Source organism: Eucyclogobius newberryi, unplaced genomic scaffold, assembly GCF_026437365.1.
Source record: "Eucyclogobius newberryi isolate DKJ021-1_F unplaced genomic scaffold, fEucNew1.0.hap1 SCAF_13, whole genome shotgun sequence".
NCBI classification, from domain to species: domain Eukaryota; kingdom Metazoa; phylum Chordata; class Actinopteri; order Gobiiformes; family Gobiidae; genus Eucyclogobius; species Eucyclogobius newberryi.
In genome coordinates, this window is record NW_027315757.1 from 7,479,608 (window position 1) to 7,497,558 (window position 17,951).

General features: G+C 43.3%; 1 protein-coding gene across 1 annotated transcript in view; it reads right to left on the reverse strand.

The window, feature by feature from the left end:
- Positions 1 to 17,951, reverse strand: part of LOC140357898 (ubiquitin carboxyl-terminal hydrolase 43-like) — a 124,220-nt gene that overhangs the window by 63,743 nt on the left and 42,526 nt on the right. Inside the window, exons 4-7 of the mRNA XM_072442453.1 lie at positions 13,436 to 13,528; positions 12,223 to 12,358; positions 10,784 to 10,928; positions 1,033 to 1,198 (exon numbers count right to left, since the gene is read on the reverse strand). Coding sequence (XP_072298554.1) covers positions 1,033 to 1,198; positions 10,784 to 10,928; positions 12,223 to 12,358; positions 13,436 to 13,528 — 540 coding nt within the window. The remainder of the gene's footprint in view (positions 1 to 1,032; positions 1,199 to 10,783; positions 10,929 to 12,222; positions 12,359 to 13,435; positions 13,529 to 17,951) is intronic.

Genomic DNA, 17,951 nt, shown 5'->3' on the forward strand with positions numbered 1-17,951 from the left:
GCCCCCTCACCTGACCACCTGCTGCCCTGCCCCCTCACCTGACCACCTGCTGCCCCGCCCCCTCACCTGACCACCTGCTGCCCCCTCACCTGACCACCTGCTGCCCCGCCCCACAGCCTCACCTGACCACCTGCTGCCCCGCCCCACAGCCTCACCTGACCACCTGCTGCCCCGCCCCGCAGCCTCACCTGACCACCTGCTGCCCCGCCCCCTCATCTGACCACCTGCTGCCCCGCCCCGCAGCCTCACCTGACCACCTGCTGCCCCGCCCCACAGCCTCACCTGACCACCTGCTGCCCCGCCCCCTCACCTGACCACCTGCTGCCCCGCCCCCTCATCTGACCACCTGCTGCCCCGCCCCGCAGCCTCACCTGATCACCTGCTGCCCCGCCCTTTCACCTGACCACTTGTTGCCCCGCCCCCTCACCTGACCACCTGCTGCCCCGCCCCCTCACCTGACCACCTGCTGCCCCGCCCCCTCACCTGACCACCTGTTGCCCCGCCCCCTCACCTGACCACCTGCTGCCCCGCCCCCTCACCTGACCACCTGCTGCCCCGTACCCTCACCTGACCACCTGCTGCCCCGTACCCTCACCTGACCACCTGCTGCCCCGCCCCCTCACCTGACCACCTGCTGCCCCGTCCCCTCACCTGACCACCTGCTGCCCCGCCCCCTCACCTGACCACCTGCTGCCCCGCCCCGCAGCCTCACCTGACCACCTGCTGCCCCGCCCCACAGCCTCACCTGACCACCTGCTGCCCCGCCCCGCAGCCTCACCTGACCACCTGCTGCCCCGCCCCCTCATCTGACCACCTGCTGCCCCGCCCCGCAGCCTCACCTGACCACCTGCTGCCCCGCCCCACAGCCTCACCTGACCACCTGCTGCCCCGCCCCACAGCCTCACCTGACCACCTGCTGCCCCGCCCCCTCATCTGACCACCTGCTGCCCCGCCCCGCAGCCTCACCTGACCACCTGCTGCCCCGCCCCACAGCCTCACCTGACCACCTGCTGCCCCGCCCCGCAGCCTCACCTGACCACCTGCTGCCCCGCCCCGGCCGCGTTGCACACCAGCAGCAGGATCTTGAGTGGGACGGTCTGGGGGAGGAACTCCGTGGAAAGTGCCCCGGACGCCGCCGTTAACCGGAGCCCGTCGGGTCCCGAGCAGTACGGGGAGGACGGCAGGCTGTGATGGAACCCTGGAAAACAAACTCAAGCGTCAGTTCAACCAGAGCGACTGTTTTCAATGTCAACCAAAGCAGAAGAACATGGTAGAACATAGTTAAATGCATTCTTCATGACTTGTATGTTTATTGGCCTTTAAATATGCTCTTGTACCTTTACCTCTCATAATCAGTCAGGTGTTCCCTCATCAGGATTTGTGTTAGCGCTTCACCTACAGGAGGGAATTACCGTGTGGAAATAAACAAAAGCTAGCTTGCCCCTACATGCTAATACAATAATGTAGTTGTAACGAACATGACATGAGGCAGAAATGCTCAAAACGAGTCTGGAGATGATTTATGGACAGGAGCTCCACCTATGACATCACAAATCTTGGACATTTTAAACTGTGAGTGTTTTTCTGAGGTTCAGAGAAGTGGCAGAAAAGAAAAGCTCATAAACAGGATTAATGAAACAAAGAAGTAGGTTTTGATGATGGAACAATGTAGACTTTATTTACATTGTTGAAAGCGCAGCGCCTTTCTTTCCTAAACCTCCTCATCCCTGCACAGAACCATTTTGCTACAAAAAACATCTTCTAATCAAATGAATGTGCGCTGTAAGATTTAACTCAGCCGAATGGAAAGGGTTTAAGAGGAACAGAGAATAATATACAATATCATAACATGGGAAAAGTCTGAAATGTTGCATCAAAGCCTCACAGAACGTGCTTGACTCCCATTATAAGTGCCATTACTTTAGCTTTAATAAAGTGATAACCTTTGATAAGAGAGGTGTGACGGATGATTTCTGGTGCTTGTTAAGAGTTGTGTGGAGCGTGTTAAAGACGTAACAGTGTTGTAGAGGTCACAGTTCTGCTCGGCCTCGCACACCCGCACAGAGTACTGTCAAAGAGAGAGAGGGAGCACGTTTTCAGTGGACGTTTTGTTGTATAATGTTTGGAATTGGCGACATTGGAATGACGTACAGGAGCTGCAAAGTGGAAACAATCTGAATGACACTAAAATAAATAACGATGTCATGTTCAAATTAAACATTGATGTTACTTACTACTCATAATGCTGATTTATTAATACTGAAACATCAGGATGGGGAAAAAAAGAGTTTCACTTTGGTTCTCAATTATCCAATTATAATGATTTATATTTCATGAAGCCAATCGCAGCAATTCACAAAAAGTAATTTTTAGTTATTCTAAGTTTGAGTTGCTGTGAGTCCTAAAGCTAGAGTTAACAGGAAACTACTTCAGGTTTATCTCTTCATGTAATGCATTGGGTTTGGATCATGTTAGATGCTTTATGCACTGGAAATACTGTTTAATATTGTTCACAGAAAGCTAAACGCTACTGAAATGCAGCTTTTTGAAATATGTTGAGTCATTAAGCAAAAAAGGCTGAGGCACTCGAAGGGTTTAAAAAAATGAAAAGAATTGCTTTATACTAGGAAGCCATATGAATACATGAAAAAAGTATTCAATGAACAAGATAATTAATAACAATAAGTTCCGTTCAAAGACAGAGAAAACTGTTCGAATCATCATTCCGTTGCTTTCGAGGTATAAAACCAGAAGGATTCTCTTTGTAATAGCAACTTAAGGTTGTCTCCACAATTGAATGTGTTCAATGGCAGTTATTTTTAAACTGCCATGTCCATCTTCTTTATGGCACACAGCCTGTGTAACTGGAGGCAGCCTGTTTGTATGGCATTCTTATGCTCAGCGAGTCTTAGTTTTAATTTACGATTTGTCTTTCGAATACAGAAGCGTCCACATGGGCATTCTAATCTCTACACAACAAAAGTAGTTTTGCAGTTGATGAATGATTACTATAATATTGCCTGTCTGTGTTGAGTCTTTAAAATGGTTAGTGTTCACCATGTTCCGACACATCTTTTGCTGTACAGTGAGTGTTAGGCTTCTGACCCATCTATCACTCGGAGTACCGCACTTTTCTGACTTTAATCCGCTACTAGTGATGCGCCAGACAACTGTGCACCATCTTTAAGTGTATTTATTGTGCTTTCTCCTTTCTCAGACGTGAAACAGTGTGGGATTTAAAGCCTCTCTCTTCAGACATCTTGCTCATACTTTCTTGCATTCAGTTCCACATCTTCATCTGACTCACAAATGCGGTTTAGCCTCTGGAATTGACCACATGTTACAGTAGATTGTTGATAAGCTGAGGTGGATGAAAGCTGTTTAAGAGGTTCATTTTGAAACAAGAAGACATTGTTCTAATGGATTGGTGGTTCATCATTGTGTAGTTGGCGCTGGTTCTGACCCCACACAACTACAGCTCCTCCTTCTCTTCATACATTTCTATAGGTCCTAGAAAGTGTATCCATATCATAGGTCAATTTCTTATAAAAGGTAGTCAGGGCTTGGTGGGAAACATTTGGCATAAAGGTGGTGAAAGGTGTTTTTGTGGAGTCCGATGATGTGGAGGTGAGGAGCGATGCATATTTTAAATTGTAAAATAGGATAAAACCTTAAAGGATCCACTTTGGGTTGGAAAACTCTGGCTATATTTGTGGGAGGAAATGTGACACCCCTGGACAGAGCAGATATATACGTAAATGTCTGAGGGAATCATCCGAAATATTGACGATTTGTTCAATCTGGTGCTGCTTCTTGTACGACGACGATATCTCAGTCCTTTTGTTCGATTTTCTTCTCCTTCTTCTGGTCTTAGTAAACGTTCATTTTGTCCAAAGTGATTTCAGTCCAGTCCTTGATAGCTCAGTCCGGCCATGACGTCCATGACATGTGACCTGTGCAACACCCGCCATATAAACGCCAAAGAAAATCTGCATAAACTGCTCAAGCGTCAGAACAGTCCTGATCTTTACTGTCAGTTATACAACACATGACATAAAAGCACAGATGCATTTTGAAAGGGAAATGTGACTTATGTAAAAAGCTAACAAGAGATTAGCACAGGTCAAACATTATGGACTCAATACATTTTCCAACTGAAACATGGCTGTAAGTGTATGAAATGTGTATAATATCAGTGCCGCATGAATTAACAGCCAAGTTTTTATGTGATTTTGAGATTTTAGTGCTTATTTTGATGGTATTTGCCAGTTAAAAAATAATATAAAGACGTAAAAAGCTGTTTAATAAGCCCTGATATCTGCACTGACTGCCATGGGACACGTCCTTTAGCAAAAAGTGACACCTTACAACCAAATGTCGCATATTATTTTCATTTTATTTAACAAATTTCTTGTCTTTGCGTTCAGCTCATGAAAAATTTGAGCAAAAATGGTCATCCCCATCATATTTTTAACCGAGTGCAGTGCGTCGATAAACAGGAAACAGCTGATGCTAACGCGTGCTATCTTTGTTTTGCTCATTGTGTGGGCTCAACATATAAGTTAGCATCAGTGGAAATACAGCGGTTTATCACGAGATCAAGTCCGCGTTTGGTGAGAAATTATCATTTGATCTTCATACTATCTATCTTATCCAATCATCTCACGCTATAACGTTCCAGGAGCCGCAGTGAGCCAGGATCTACAGCGGGATCCACTTCCAAACGTACCGATCTTGATCCAAAGTGAACCAGTGGAAACATGGCTAAACAACGCTACTATATCTCGCCTTAAATCTTGCTCTTCTACCACCTCTTGTTAAAAGTCAAATGTTCCACTCTGTACTTGCACAGCCCACACATGCCCGGAGCTAACGTTAGCCTTGCTCCGCCCACTCACACACTGGTCCCCGGTCGTCAGCTGCTCGGGCCCAGACTCATTCAGACACTCCACAGGAAGCAGAGACGATGGTGGAAGTCTCTGCAGACCCACCACGATCCAAACTCATCTCCGAGACAATCAAACACCTCAAGCCTCTGGAGACGTCCACCAACACAAGTGAGACTTACTCAACCTTTTTAATTAAAGAGGCGATATCGTGTAAAACTAACTACTGTTGTGTTCTCATCCAAAACTAAATAACTTCCATTGCTGCTGAGCGTCTACAAAACTGCTACCATTGTTTTCATCTTCATACAAGCTATTTTATATGTCAGTCAATACGTCAGCAGATGTGGTTCTAGAGCCCGCTGGTGTTTTTATCGACAGGTTTGATGAATACTAAGATTTAGTGGTACTTCTGAGACACATATATCTTTCATATAATAATACAATAAAGACAATTTAATGGGTAAGTTATGCACTCTTAAACTTAATATTTCACTATGGATAACCACATTTTATATGTTTGTGTAGGATGTAGATAGAATTTTAGGAATGGGACATTTTATTATCATATTAGATACAATCACTACACAAACTTAGCCTACTTGGGCATAGGTCACTGATTACCACTGGCATTAGCTTAATACCATAGCATTCATAATAATATTTATTCCAATGGTCCCCTGGTGTGAGTCCATAAATGCAGCTTACCCACAAGGCTCTTTGTGTTTATGGATAATTTATTGAAGATCTCCAGGGTCAGAGCAGTTAGACTCGGCTGTTAGAGGATCACATTAGCAAGTGGAGCCGGACTGTCTAAAGGAGGACAATAACAATAACAACTGGATGTACATGTTACATGTCAGACAGATATCAATATTACTTCAATGGGATGTTATGTAAAGTTATGTATTTAAAAATTTGATAGGCTATCCCACTACTTATTAAAAGGCCTGTTAGTTCTGTATTCTCTACGGAATCTTTTGGAAGCGCTTGCCCGCTTCCCAACACTCATTAAAACATTCGTCCACTCTCGTCCACACTAATTAGTAGTTGGAAAATATAACATTATTGTTGTAAAAAGGTGTGGCACGTGCAAGCGCTCACTCATGCATTCCCATGCAATGTAATGCAAAAATGTAACATCATCATAGAAGGCCAATAACACAAAGTGGGCAGAGCCCACTCAAATATAAATGAAATGAAAGTTAAATTGAATACAGGGAGCAAATACTTAAAGTTTAAATAGTTTTTTGAATGATTATGAAATTTGACACAATCAAAAATCAAAATAGTCAATGAGACCTATGTCATAATTCTCACAGCGTAGCCGTGGCAACGACAGAAACCTCTCATGTTATTCCAATGGGTTGGTGGACTGGGCCTTGCTGTGTGCATGAGCCTGGACGGGTCCTGACCAAGTCCAGCACAAAGATCTGGAGATGAGTCCCGGCGCTGCACCCAGTGACCACTGCTCCTGAGCAGATGCCCATTGGAGGATGGGTCAAATGCAGACAACAAAGTGTACCTTAACTTAACCTTAATACTCACAGATGAATGCTTCATAGTAAAGATATTTACATACTTATTATGTTATCAGATTAATGAAGGTGTACTGACGTTAAAGACATTTAACTAAACAGGATTACAAAAACACAAATCATTTTCAGTGTAAATATTTCATGTCACCAAATACCTACTGTATTCATGGTCATATTTTGCCTTTAGATTCCAGAAACTTTCTTGTTGGCACTACTTAACATTTGTGTGCATTCTTCTACTCAAATAAATCGTTTCCCCCACTTGTGTCCCTGAACGCAGCACTAAGTTTGGAGTGGTGTCCGTGGCAACCAGACGGTGCAGTGGACCGGCGGTCTGGGCTGCACATTAATTCCAACACTAAAGGGATTACCTGAAAACTGCCATACTTTTTTTTTAGAAAGGACAAAAGCGGGCCAGACACACAGCCCAGCGGGGGTAATGTGATCCGGAGGCAGACCCCCTGTGGTAAGACGGATCCCCTCACGGATTCATTAACAGCAGTACATTTACAGGATTGTTTGCTTCGGAGTAAAAATAGTCCCTCATTTAGTACAGCCTGTTGGAGACACGGAGCAAAGGCATTTATCTGGAAGTACATGAGTAAGGAACGGGCCCCACACTCTATGGGGGCCACCAAAGCCTCATCTGAGCAATGAGTAACAGTAAGATGAATGTTTCAATCCCGGAGCTAACCACTTCATGCTGACGTTGTATCCTTGGGCAAGTCACTAAACCCAATTTGCCTGTGTGAGTGTAGTGTGTGAGTGATGGTGGTCATAAGCCACGTTTTGACTGGTCCGGATCCCACAGACCGGTTCGCCTACGAGCACACTGGAGCAGTTCTTTTGATCAGTCCTTCTGAGTCAACTGACATGAAACAGAACAAATGCTTTCTAAATCATACCAGAATTATACTTTTAAATCAAAATTAAAGGCTGGTCTCAAAAGTTCACAAAAAGACGTTTATTCTGAGTTTGTGTGTCTTTTATTTTCTTTCACTTCACTGCATCTCTACACGACATTTTAACATCTCTTCATGTAATGCAGTGAGTTTGGATAATGCTTTATTCTGCGCTGGAACGATCATATTTTCTAGTGTGCTGTGTACCAGCTTTGTTCTACTAAGCTGTTGCAACAGATCCTGGGCTTAGCTCAGGCTGCTAAACGTATTCCAACATTTGTGCTCCTGATGTTTAACACACACAAAGGGCGGCCTGGGGAAACTTGACAGAGCAGACACAACTTTCTGCATTCTGGTGAATTCTAAGAGCTCCTGAGCAGCTCTCATGGGTTGTGGGTATTTGAATGAACAAATGTGGCACACAATCGCCTGATATTTTTCTATATTCTAACTAATAAGTGAAGTCTAAAATTGTATTGTCCAAGTGCTGCAAGTGAAAGTTAATTATAGCCTAATGTACAACTCTCCACTAGATCTATCATTATAAGCAACATGAGCAAATCATATGTATGAATAGAATGCACCTACTAGAAGATTATAAATAGGCCTGTATTTATGTCATCATTATTAATATTCATATCTTTATTTTTTATATTTTGCTTTAACTCAATGACATCTAATCATTAGTTGAATCCTCTTGTTGTAATCACTTATAGGTGACGTCTGTGTTCTGCTGATAAAGTAGCTGTACTACTTTACCATGATGTGCTTTTATTTGATGTGTTTTACAAATGTTATTCTAGTGCCTCCGCCCCCTAAGCCCAGCCCCTGAGTTGGCTGCTCCGCCCCTGCACACCGAACCCTAACCCTAACCCTTAACCCTAACCCTAACCCTTACCCTTACCCTTACCCTTACCCTAACCTTAACCCTAACCTTAACCCTAACCTTAACCCTAACCTTAACCCTAACCTTAACCCTAACCCTTACCCTTACCCTTACCCTAACCCTAACCCTTACCCTAACCTTAACCCTAACCCTTACCCTTACCCTTACCCTAACCTTAACCCTAACCTTAACCCTAACCCTTACCCTTACCCTAACCCTAACCCTTACCCTAACCTTAACCCTAACCCTTACCCTTACCCTAACCTTAACCCTAACCCTAACCTTAACCCTAACCTTAACCCTAACCTTAACCCTAACCCTAACCCTTACCCTAACCTTAACCCTAACCCTTACCCTAACCTTAACCCTAACCTTAACCCTAACCCTAACCTTAACCCTAACCTTAACCCTAACCTTAACCCTAACCTTAACCCTAACCCTTACCCTTACCCTTACCCTAACCTTAACCCTAACCTTAACCCTAACCTTAACCCTAACCCTTACCCTTACCCTAACCCTTACCCTAACCTTAACCCTAACCCTTACCCTTACCCTAACCTTAACCCTAACCTTAACCCTAACCTTAACCCTAACCTTAACCCTAACCCTAACCCTTACCCTAACCTTAACCCTAACCCTTACCCTAACCTTAACCCTAACCTTAACCCTAACCCTAACCTTAACCCTAACCTTAACCCTAACCTTAACCCTAACCCTAACCTTAACCCTAACCCTAACCCTTACCCTTACCCTTACCCTAACCTTAACCCTAACCCTTACCCTAACCTTAACCCTAACCCTAACCCTAACCTTAACCTTAACCCTAACCTTAACCCTAACCTTAACCCTAACCCTAACCCTAACCCTTACCCTTACCCTAACCCTAACCCTAACCCTTACCCTAACCCTTACCCTAACCTTAACCCTAACCCTTACCCTTACCCTTACCCTAACCTTAACCCTAACCCTTACCCTTACCCTTACCCTAACCCTAACCCTTACCCTTACCCTAACCCTAACCTTAACCCTAACCTTACCCTAACCCTAACCCTAACCCTTACCCTAACCCTTACCCTAACCCTAACCCTTACCCTAACCCTTACCCTTACCCTTACCCTAACCCTAACCCTTACCCTAACCCTAACCCTTACCCTTACCCTAACCCTTACCCTAACCCTAACCCTAACCCTAACCTTAACCCTAACCCTTACCCTTACCCTAACCCTAACCCTGTCTTCTCTCTCCTCCCTCCTTCTGCCGTGGACTCCAGATCAGTTTTAGACAGCAAACCTTTTTTCTCTGGACTGTTTTAGGTAAATTTATAACATTTGTGTCAAGTTTTGTAAGAACGAGCTTGACTTGGCGGCTCGTGCTGCTGTGTCGGCTGCATTGACGTCGACTTGCTCTTGCATTAATTTACTCTTTCTCGATGAATATGAGGCAGGTTGTCGTCAAATAAACATCATTTTGTAGCTTTACACTGGCAGAACAAGGCTGTGGCATCAGTTTCCATCCCATCGGCTCTGAGGGTTAGTGTCTGCGACCTGCCTGATGCTGCCTGTCCCGTGTGAGCGAGAAAAGAGAAAGAGCAGGTGTGACTCCTCAAAGAAAGTGACTTCGGGAAGAAGAGAGTCAAGTTTGTGCAGGTCTAAACTGAGAGAAAGCAACACATGTATCGAGGCGATGCATCAGCAACACTTTCTTTAGTGGGTAAAAGCAAATCCAGCCGCACTTCTTGTGGGTGTAAGGCGTGTACCTGTGCATCTTAGACTACACCACTGGACTTTCTACTCACGGTGTTCAAAGTGTAGGCCTGTGATGATAGGTTACACACACACACACACAGATACACACACACACACACACACACATGTTTTGTTTGTACATGCAATTTACCTGTAATGACATTACAGGTAAATTGGTCTGGCGGCGCCTTTACTCTGGTGTGTAACTCTCCTTGTGGCTCCTGCTTAACTACAGCGTTACGGGATCCTAGACAATGCAGGGTCCACTTTGAACAGCCAGTACAGACAGGACGGCTCCAAAGTTAACCAGTGGAAACAGGCCTATAGAAGCTGTAGCCAGATGAAACTTTTGGAAGCTCAAAATGCATTCTCAAATGCTACAGGAAATGAAATAGAAAAGAAGTGAGATTAATGACCAGGCCTCAAAAGAAATATAATAAAAAATGCTCTTTACCAAACAAAGATACTATGATATACTATTTGCTATGTTGGAAGCTTAGAAAACAACAGGCAGAGAGAAAACGTTTTAAAATACAAGACAGAATAATGTAATTCCACTGAAAATGGAAAACTTCAATATTTTATGTTAATATGCTTTAACCCCTCTTTTCTTTGGATACCACCCCCTAATTTTATTCTTGAATTATCCCTGGCCCTGTTAAGTTACTAATGTGTGAGTGTGTGTGTGTGTGTGTGTGTGTGTCAAGGTGCAGCAAGTGGAGATGAAAAGGGGAAGTGGGCGGAGGTGGGCGGAGGTGGCGAAGGTGGGCGGAGGTGGCGAAGGTGGGCGGAGGTGGCTAAGGTGGGCGGAGGTGTGTGTGCTTACCTGAGATTCTAGTGGACCCGCCCCTGATGTAAAGAGGCGGGGCTTGGAAGGCGTAGATGCTGTCATTCTCTGCGATGCTGGACAGGTCGTCCTCGTCAAAGAAGGAGCGCTGGAAGCCGCCGGAGAACACCTCGGTCAGGATCACCTTCAGCACACACAGAACACGTTTAAAAGAGCCGCACATACAGCCTGCTACTGACACAGCAACAATAATGAAACTAAATCAACATCTGCCAGTGTCCCAGCATCCCGTGTCCTTAGACAAATGTCCCAAGCAAGAAACCAGGAGGAGTTCCACAATGAAGGAGAGATCCGACTCCCTTTTCTAAAAATCCAGTGTCCAGATGATACGACTGAATCTCTTTCTACAATCACTGAATAAAGTGCACTAATATATGCATGATTTGTGATGTTTGATGAAATAAAACGAGTATGTCACCGTCAAAGTGTTTTAGGGTTAGTGCATGTATGTTTCTGGTGCATTGTTGTCAAGCACGACGTGATGCCGGGTGTAGCAGCAGGTCTCGGCATGGATTGTTGCCGCGGTGCTTATTTGACCAACCCAGATACACGTGGCACACTCGTCTAGTGACCCCCTGCACCCATGGCCACAGTGCTCCAAGGTCAGGGTATCGAGGCGCATTGAATTTTATGACTTTGTAAATCTTGAGGACATATCTGGCATTGGAAGTACACCCGGCGTTTGATTTAAGAGCTGTTTATGACCTGGTTATTAATAATCTGTTCATAACCAATGCCAAACGGCACCTTAATGTGTTCTATGTTACTCACATGGTCGAGTCAGTTGACAAAAAGCCACATTTGTTGATGTTTGGAGGTGAATGTTAGCTCTCCTGTTGCAAATGCATTGGAGCTAATGTATGGATCAGTGTTCTGTGCACAAACGCTGCAAGGGTCTATGTACAATCATATATTAATGTAAGGTTTTTATGAAATTGTAGCCACAGTAATTGCCCTGTAACTGATGGAACATGTTTGAGCAATAATTAAATAAGTAATATATCAAATTGTGACGCAAACTGTGCTCTGATTAACGGAGCACAATGTAACTTTTCTGTAAGTCTCTGGAACATGTTATTGCTTTGACTAGAATGGTCAAAAGTAAGTGTAAACTAAATATATTCCACATACTGTTATTTTTATTTTAAACAAGCAAATACAGCAGGTCCTCTCCTCCTACTGAAGAACTGCTGCAGGTGATGATCTTATAGCTTTTTTTGACAGGAAGAGTATATTCAATTGTCCCAAAAAATAATATTTGCTGGCGTCCCCTGCTAATTTTTATGTCGTTTTGTGGAACATTCTAGGCAAAAACTATAACATCTCCACGAAGAAGAAGAATCCCCTTCATGAATACTGCCCCTTTAATATAACTGAAGTATCAATCTTCATTACTTGTGTCCTGCTTTAGCTTTTACCTGATCTGGAGACAAACTGCCCTCATCCGCCACCATCCTCCTCAGACACCCCACAGAGCCGAACAGAGGCACGGACAGCGCCACCCGCAGGTAACGCTGGCCTTTGGAGCTGAAGACCAGGACCACGAAGAGAGATCTGCCAAAGGAACACGGGACACATCAGCTTAGCGCCTCTATCAGACGACTCCTATGAATAAACCAATACACTTAGGCATAAATAAATCATCATTAGACCTGCTTTATGTGGGAAAATAATGGAATCCCTGCGCTATTTATATGAGTCGGAGAAAGTCAAAGGTGTGTGAGACGTCCACAGGAGATGACAAGAAGGCATAATGGACTCTTTGGATAAGACAGCACGCGGTCAATGGGCTATTTTAAGATTGACGGGAAGGTTTTTCTAAAGAAGACAGAGAGTTTGTGAAGCGGTTCTAGGAAATACTGGAATAAATACTAAAAAGGAAAGTGTTGAATCTTACATGAAATATACTGTGAAGTACAAGTATGGCGGTAGGTAGAAAAGAAAAGAAAAGAAAAGAAAAGAGAAACACAGGTTTAAGAGTTGTACATTTGAACTGAAACATTGTCAAATATCTGAGTCAGGAGAGGTGTTTGGAGAGATGAGGGCCATTTGATGAAAAGGTTGTAAAGGTTTACAATCTACTCTCCTGCAGTGGTTTCAAAAGCCATATCTATTTTAGCACAGTCATTAAAATTACTGTCCATCCCTTCTTGAGCAAATCCCCTCAACTATTCCTCTATGAATTATATGTGTAGAAGATGGAATCAAAAATAAAACATATAATAAAACAAAAAGACAGAACAAATGAACCAGAACAAGACCCGAGACTGAAAAGACACACAACTGGTTAGTTTGAGTCCATACTGAGTCATTGAAGTTACTTATTTGACTCTCTCTTGCTCAAATCTTATACCACAAAAAATTCAGCCCACAAACATATTGTTACAGCTTTTATACAGTGAACGTTAATAAAATAATTATTGTGACAGGCCAATAAAGCAAATAAAGCACATGGTTTTGTTCAGTTTCCCAGTGAACCGCACTGGACGCCCTCTGCTGGTGACAGTGGGCGGTGATGCATGTTAAAATGACAAATTAGCAGCATGGGTTTTCTCAACACGGTGAAAGTGTGGTGAGCTTAAACGGTTAAAAAAGTCAGTTTGATGGAAGGTGAGCAGCCGCGGAGCTCACCTGTTCTGGCGCAGGGGGATGGGCAGGGAAATGCACAGGAACGGGTCAAACGTATTACTCTGCTTCAGACAGTGAGGGCACGTCAGGGATGATCTGAAATCACACACACACGACCATCGCGACAAATCGACCAGAATCCAGAAAAATCACACACCAGGATGAGGTGTTTTTGAGGTTTGTAGTTTGTGACAAAAGGAGGAGCAGAAGCGAGCAGAGCGCAGGTTCCCAGGGCGAGCGAAAACGGTTTCCCGCTTGTTGCATCAGTCTCTCCGCCGCTGTGAAAGCTCAAAGACAGAAGAGGACTCTGGGGGAACGCACACACACCATCGCTTTTGGCTATAGGTTGTGTTCACGTTCTACAATTTAATAATGTCATCGTTTCATATAGAGCGTTGGGCCTATGTAATCTACGGGAAATGTACTGTTTTTGAGAGAAATATTCAGACAAGCTTATCATTATGTCTTCAAGATTGGCTCCATCAATTTGGCAGATTAATATTAGAGTTTAAAATGTTTCAAAGGTAGTCACTGTTCAGATCAAGAAATCAAGACGCTTCAACTGTGCTCAAAAAGTAATTTTCAATCTGATGGAAATAGCTTGAGCTTGAATATAGTCCTGCCTAAAGAGTGGAGTTATAGCTGAAACCTGCCCTGTCCTTAGGTCATTAAGGCCCATTGAGGTCCGGCCACCTCTCACTCAGACTGTTAAGTACCTCATCGGCGTTTGACTGGTTTGGGTTCTGCCAAGGTTTTTAAGCTATTGTAGACTGAAGGTAGCTTGTATTGTAGACTCCTATTCTTACAATAATTAAGAATAATTACCTCCTTCACTCTTACAAACTGCCTCACTGTCTTCAAACATGTGATTAGTGGCTTTTAGATGAAGATGAACCACCAATTGTAAACCAGAGTTTGAGTGTCATTATTCCATTATTTACTTACTATTATTAAGAACATGTTTCTGTGCTAACAAGTACAGTAGTAACACGTTGACAGGAATAGCATGCTGTCTAAAAACCCTTTGAAGTTTTCCAGACGGACCAGAGACACGAGGAATGGAAGTCAAACCAGTGACTTTCTTAAAGGACGAGTTATATTGACTTCTTAGGGCTTAAAGTCCCTTCAACTGACATTAATCGGATTTGGGCTTGAAAAATGGCCCCACTTTCTGAAGCTATAGTAAACAAAATCATTTCACTTTGGTTTATTTTGTACTGCCAGACAAGACACTGAACTTCGCCCAAGTTTTTGTTTAACGTGGATGACAAAAATACTGTGTTGTCACTCAAAAAGGTTTAAAACAAAGTTAAAACTATGGCGTACCTTCTCTCAGAAAAGTTACACTGTGCATTTTGAACTGCAGGCAGTATTTCCCGGTTTTCAATTTCCTTCACAAGCGGAACAGACTTTTTATTTGATTAACTATTATGGCCCCATCGGTGAGATAAACTACAAGTTGGAGAATAAAACCACTCTGGAGAACACCTCCTTACACCAAATATTTCAAGGCTACATTTTTAAGATCACATTGAGACAAAACATAAAACATCTTCGTGACAGTTGTGAGAAATAATGTCCTTTGAATTAACTCTGCCACTCGTTAACTCCCCAAGTCCACGTCAGGGCCTTTTTCACACAGCCCTGGGAAATTAAACCTTCAACCCACCCTTCATTTCTGTCCTATTGTGTCACAACACCAGGAATGAAGAAGAAGTGCAGACGAATGAAGGTTTTAAATATATATAAAACATTTTGTGATTAAAGATGTACTATATCACTTTCAGGGTGGGGTCTCCATGTCTCCTACAGCAGGGGCTCTTAATATTTAAAAAAAATACTTCACAATGACATTAAAGTAAAGTTGAAACCATGCTCATAACCAAATTTGGTATTATCATATTCAATTGAAGTATTCAAGTAACTTACAGAGCTAACTTACGGGGCTAATGTACAGAGCTAACTTACGGAGCTAATTTACAGAGCTAACTTACGGGGCTAATGTACAGAGCTAACTTACAGAGCTAATTTACAGAGCTAACTTACAGAGCTAACTTACAGAGCTAATTTACGGGGCTAATGTACAGAGCTAACTTACAGAGCTAACTTACAGAGCTAACTTACAGAGCTAACTTACAGAGCTAACTTACAGAGCTAATTTACGGGGCTAATGTACAGAGCTAACTTACAGAGCTAACTTACAGAACTAACTTACAGAGCTAACTTACAGAGCTAACTTACAGAGCTAACTTACGGGGCTAATGTACAGAGCTAACTTACGGGGCTAATGTACAGAGCTAACTTACGGGGCTAATGTACAGAGCTAACTTACAGAGCTAACTTACGGGGCTAATGTACAGAGCTAACTTACGGGGCTAATGTACAGAGCTAACTTACGGGGCTAATGTACAGAGCTAACTTACAGAGCTAACTTACAGAGCTAACTTACGGGGCTAATGTACAGAGCTAACTTACGGGGCTAATGTACAGAGCTAACTTACGGGGCTAATGTACAGAGCTAACTTACGGGGCTAATGTACAGAGCTAACTTACGGAGGGTGGCTGCCCATGAGTCCGAAGGTTCACTGGTGCGAAAATTCAGAAATTTTAAGGTTCACTAGTCCGAAGGTTCACAGGTCCGAAATTTCCCCAAAATTTTAAGCTTCACAAATCCGAAGGTTCGCTAGGCCGAAGGTGTGTGTCCGTGCAGCAGGCTCTCCTCGCCTCCCTTTGCCCCACACACTTCTTTTAAGACTTTTCTAGTGTTGATGCACTTTTTATGATTAAACTCACGTATTTTCCATAACTGACTTGTTTCTGTGCATAGCCTGAGCTCCTTATCGTATTATTAATGAATGAATTAACTCAAATAGCCCAGCAGTTTCGGCCGCGCACCGCGGCTCTGTAGACACTCCCGTCTTGGCCAGCTGAATTTCCTTTTTGACTACCAATCCTATGGTGATTGGATCACGCGTATTTCTATATATACATATATCGTTTCTATACTTATGATCAAATAAAGGCATAGAGTGGAGGATTCTGATCACACATTTTTCTTATGATTAAATGGGGGCATAAAGCAGAGTGTTCGATATGTTCCCTTGTTATTTTTATACACACAGTACAACTTGTGGTGCCTCCTGTGAGCAGCTGGTACATTAAACGTGACGAGCCCCAGTGCGTGTCTTCGTGCTTCGTGCGCATTTTACAGACTGACTACATCCCGATGCCGTCTGCACCTTCACTTTAGCCTATGAGGAACTTTCGGACCAGTGAACCTTCGGACTCGTGGGGGGGGTAACCCTTTACGGAGCTAACTTACAGTGCTAACTTACAGAGCTAATGTACGGAGCTAACTTACAGTGTTAACTTATAGAGCTAATGTACGGAGCTAACTTACAGTGTTAACTTACAGAGCTAATGTACGGAGCTAACTTACAGTGTTAACTTACAGAGCTAATGTACGGAGCTAACTTGGATCTTCTTAATTATTATGCAAAGTAGCCATGTGCCCTGTTCATAGTGTCTTTTCACTGGCTTTGAATTCAGAAAGAAATTATTAATTTCTATATTAATGAACAAGCTATGGCTTCTTTGTGGTTTGTACAATGGCTTGTTTAACTAGTAAAAAACATTCTAACTTAAAGTGTAAAGTTTAATGTCAATTATATAGTCTAATATATCGTTATTGCAAATGTTCTCGTTTATATTGTGATGTATGTTTCAGGCCATATCGCTCTGCACTAATAGCTATTATTATGTCATTTAAAATCCAATTCAGTGGCTGTTCATCTCTGCTTTAGGATGTTGTAATTCACATGCTCCTCCATTGAAGCGGCAGCAGTGAACGGCCAAGAGAGCGGCTCCTGGTGCATACAAATGACCCCAGATCAGCCCAAAGAAACACCCCAGTTCCAAACCACAGAGGACATGGTTATCGTCAAAAATAATCACAAATATTACCATTTACTACAAAAGCTGGCCCTGGACTTGAAAGAAAAAGTATGATGTTTTCATTTGTTATATTAGAACAAGGGGACATATTATGTAAAATTGACTTTTTAACCATCCGCTATGTTTTTGTGCACTTTGTCTTGCAGAACATTGGAATTAAGGAATGTTAATCACGTGGTTGTGACCTTTTTGTTCATTTTGGCGCTGAACGACGCTAAACACGTGGTACAGTGATCCCTCGCTATATCGCGGTTCACTTTTCGCGGTCTCGCTGCTTCGCGGATTTTCATCATGCATTGTGTTCTGCATTCTGATTGGCTGAACAGTCTCTCCGCGTCTTCTCTACCTGTGTGTCAATAACGTTATGGATTAATATGTACACGTACGTAAAACCGCTTGCCAAATTGAAGTTTGCGAGGCCGGTGAGAGCGGCGCGCGTGAGCTTCAATGTTTTATGGAGTATTTCGTTGTATAATAACTATAAAAAAATAAAGGTTTCTACTTCACGGATTTCGCCTATCGCGGGTTCGTTTTGGAACGTAACCCCCGCGATAAACGAGGATTC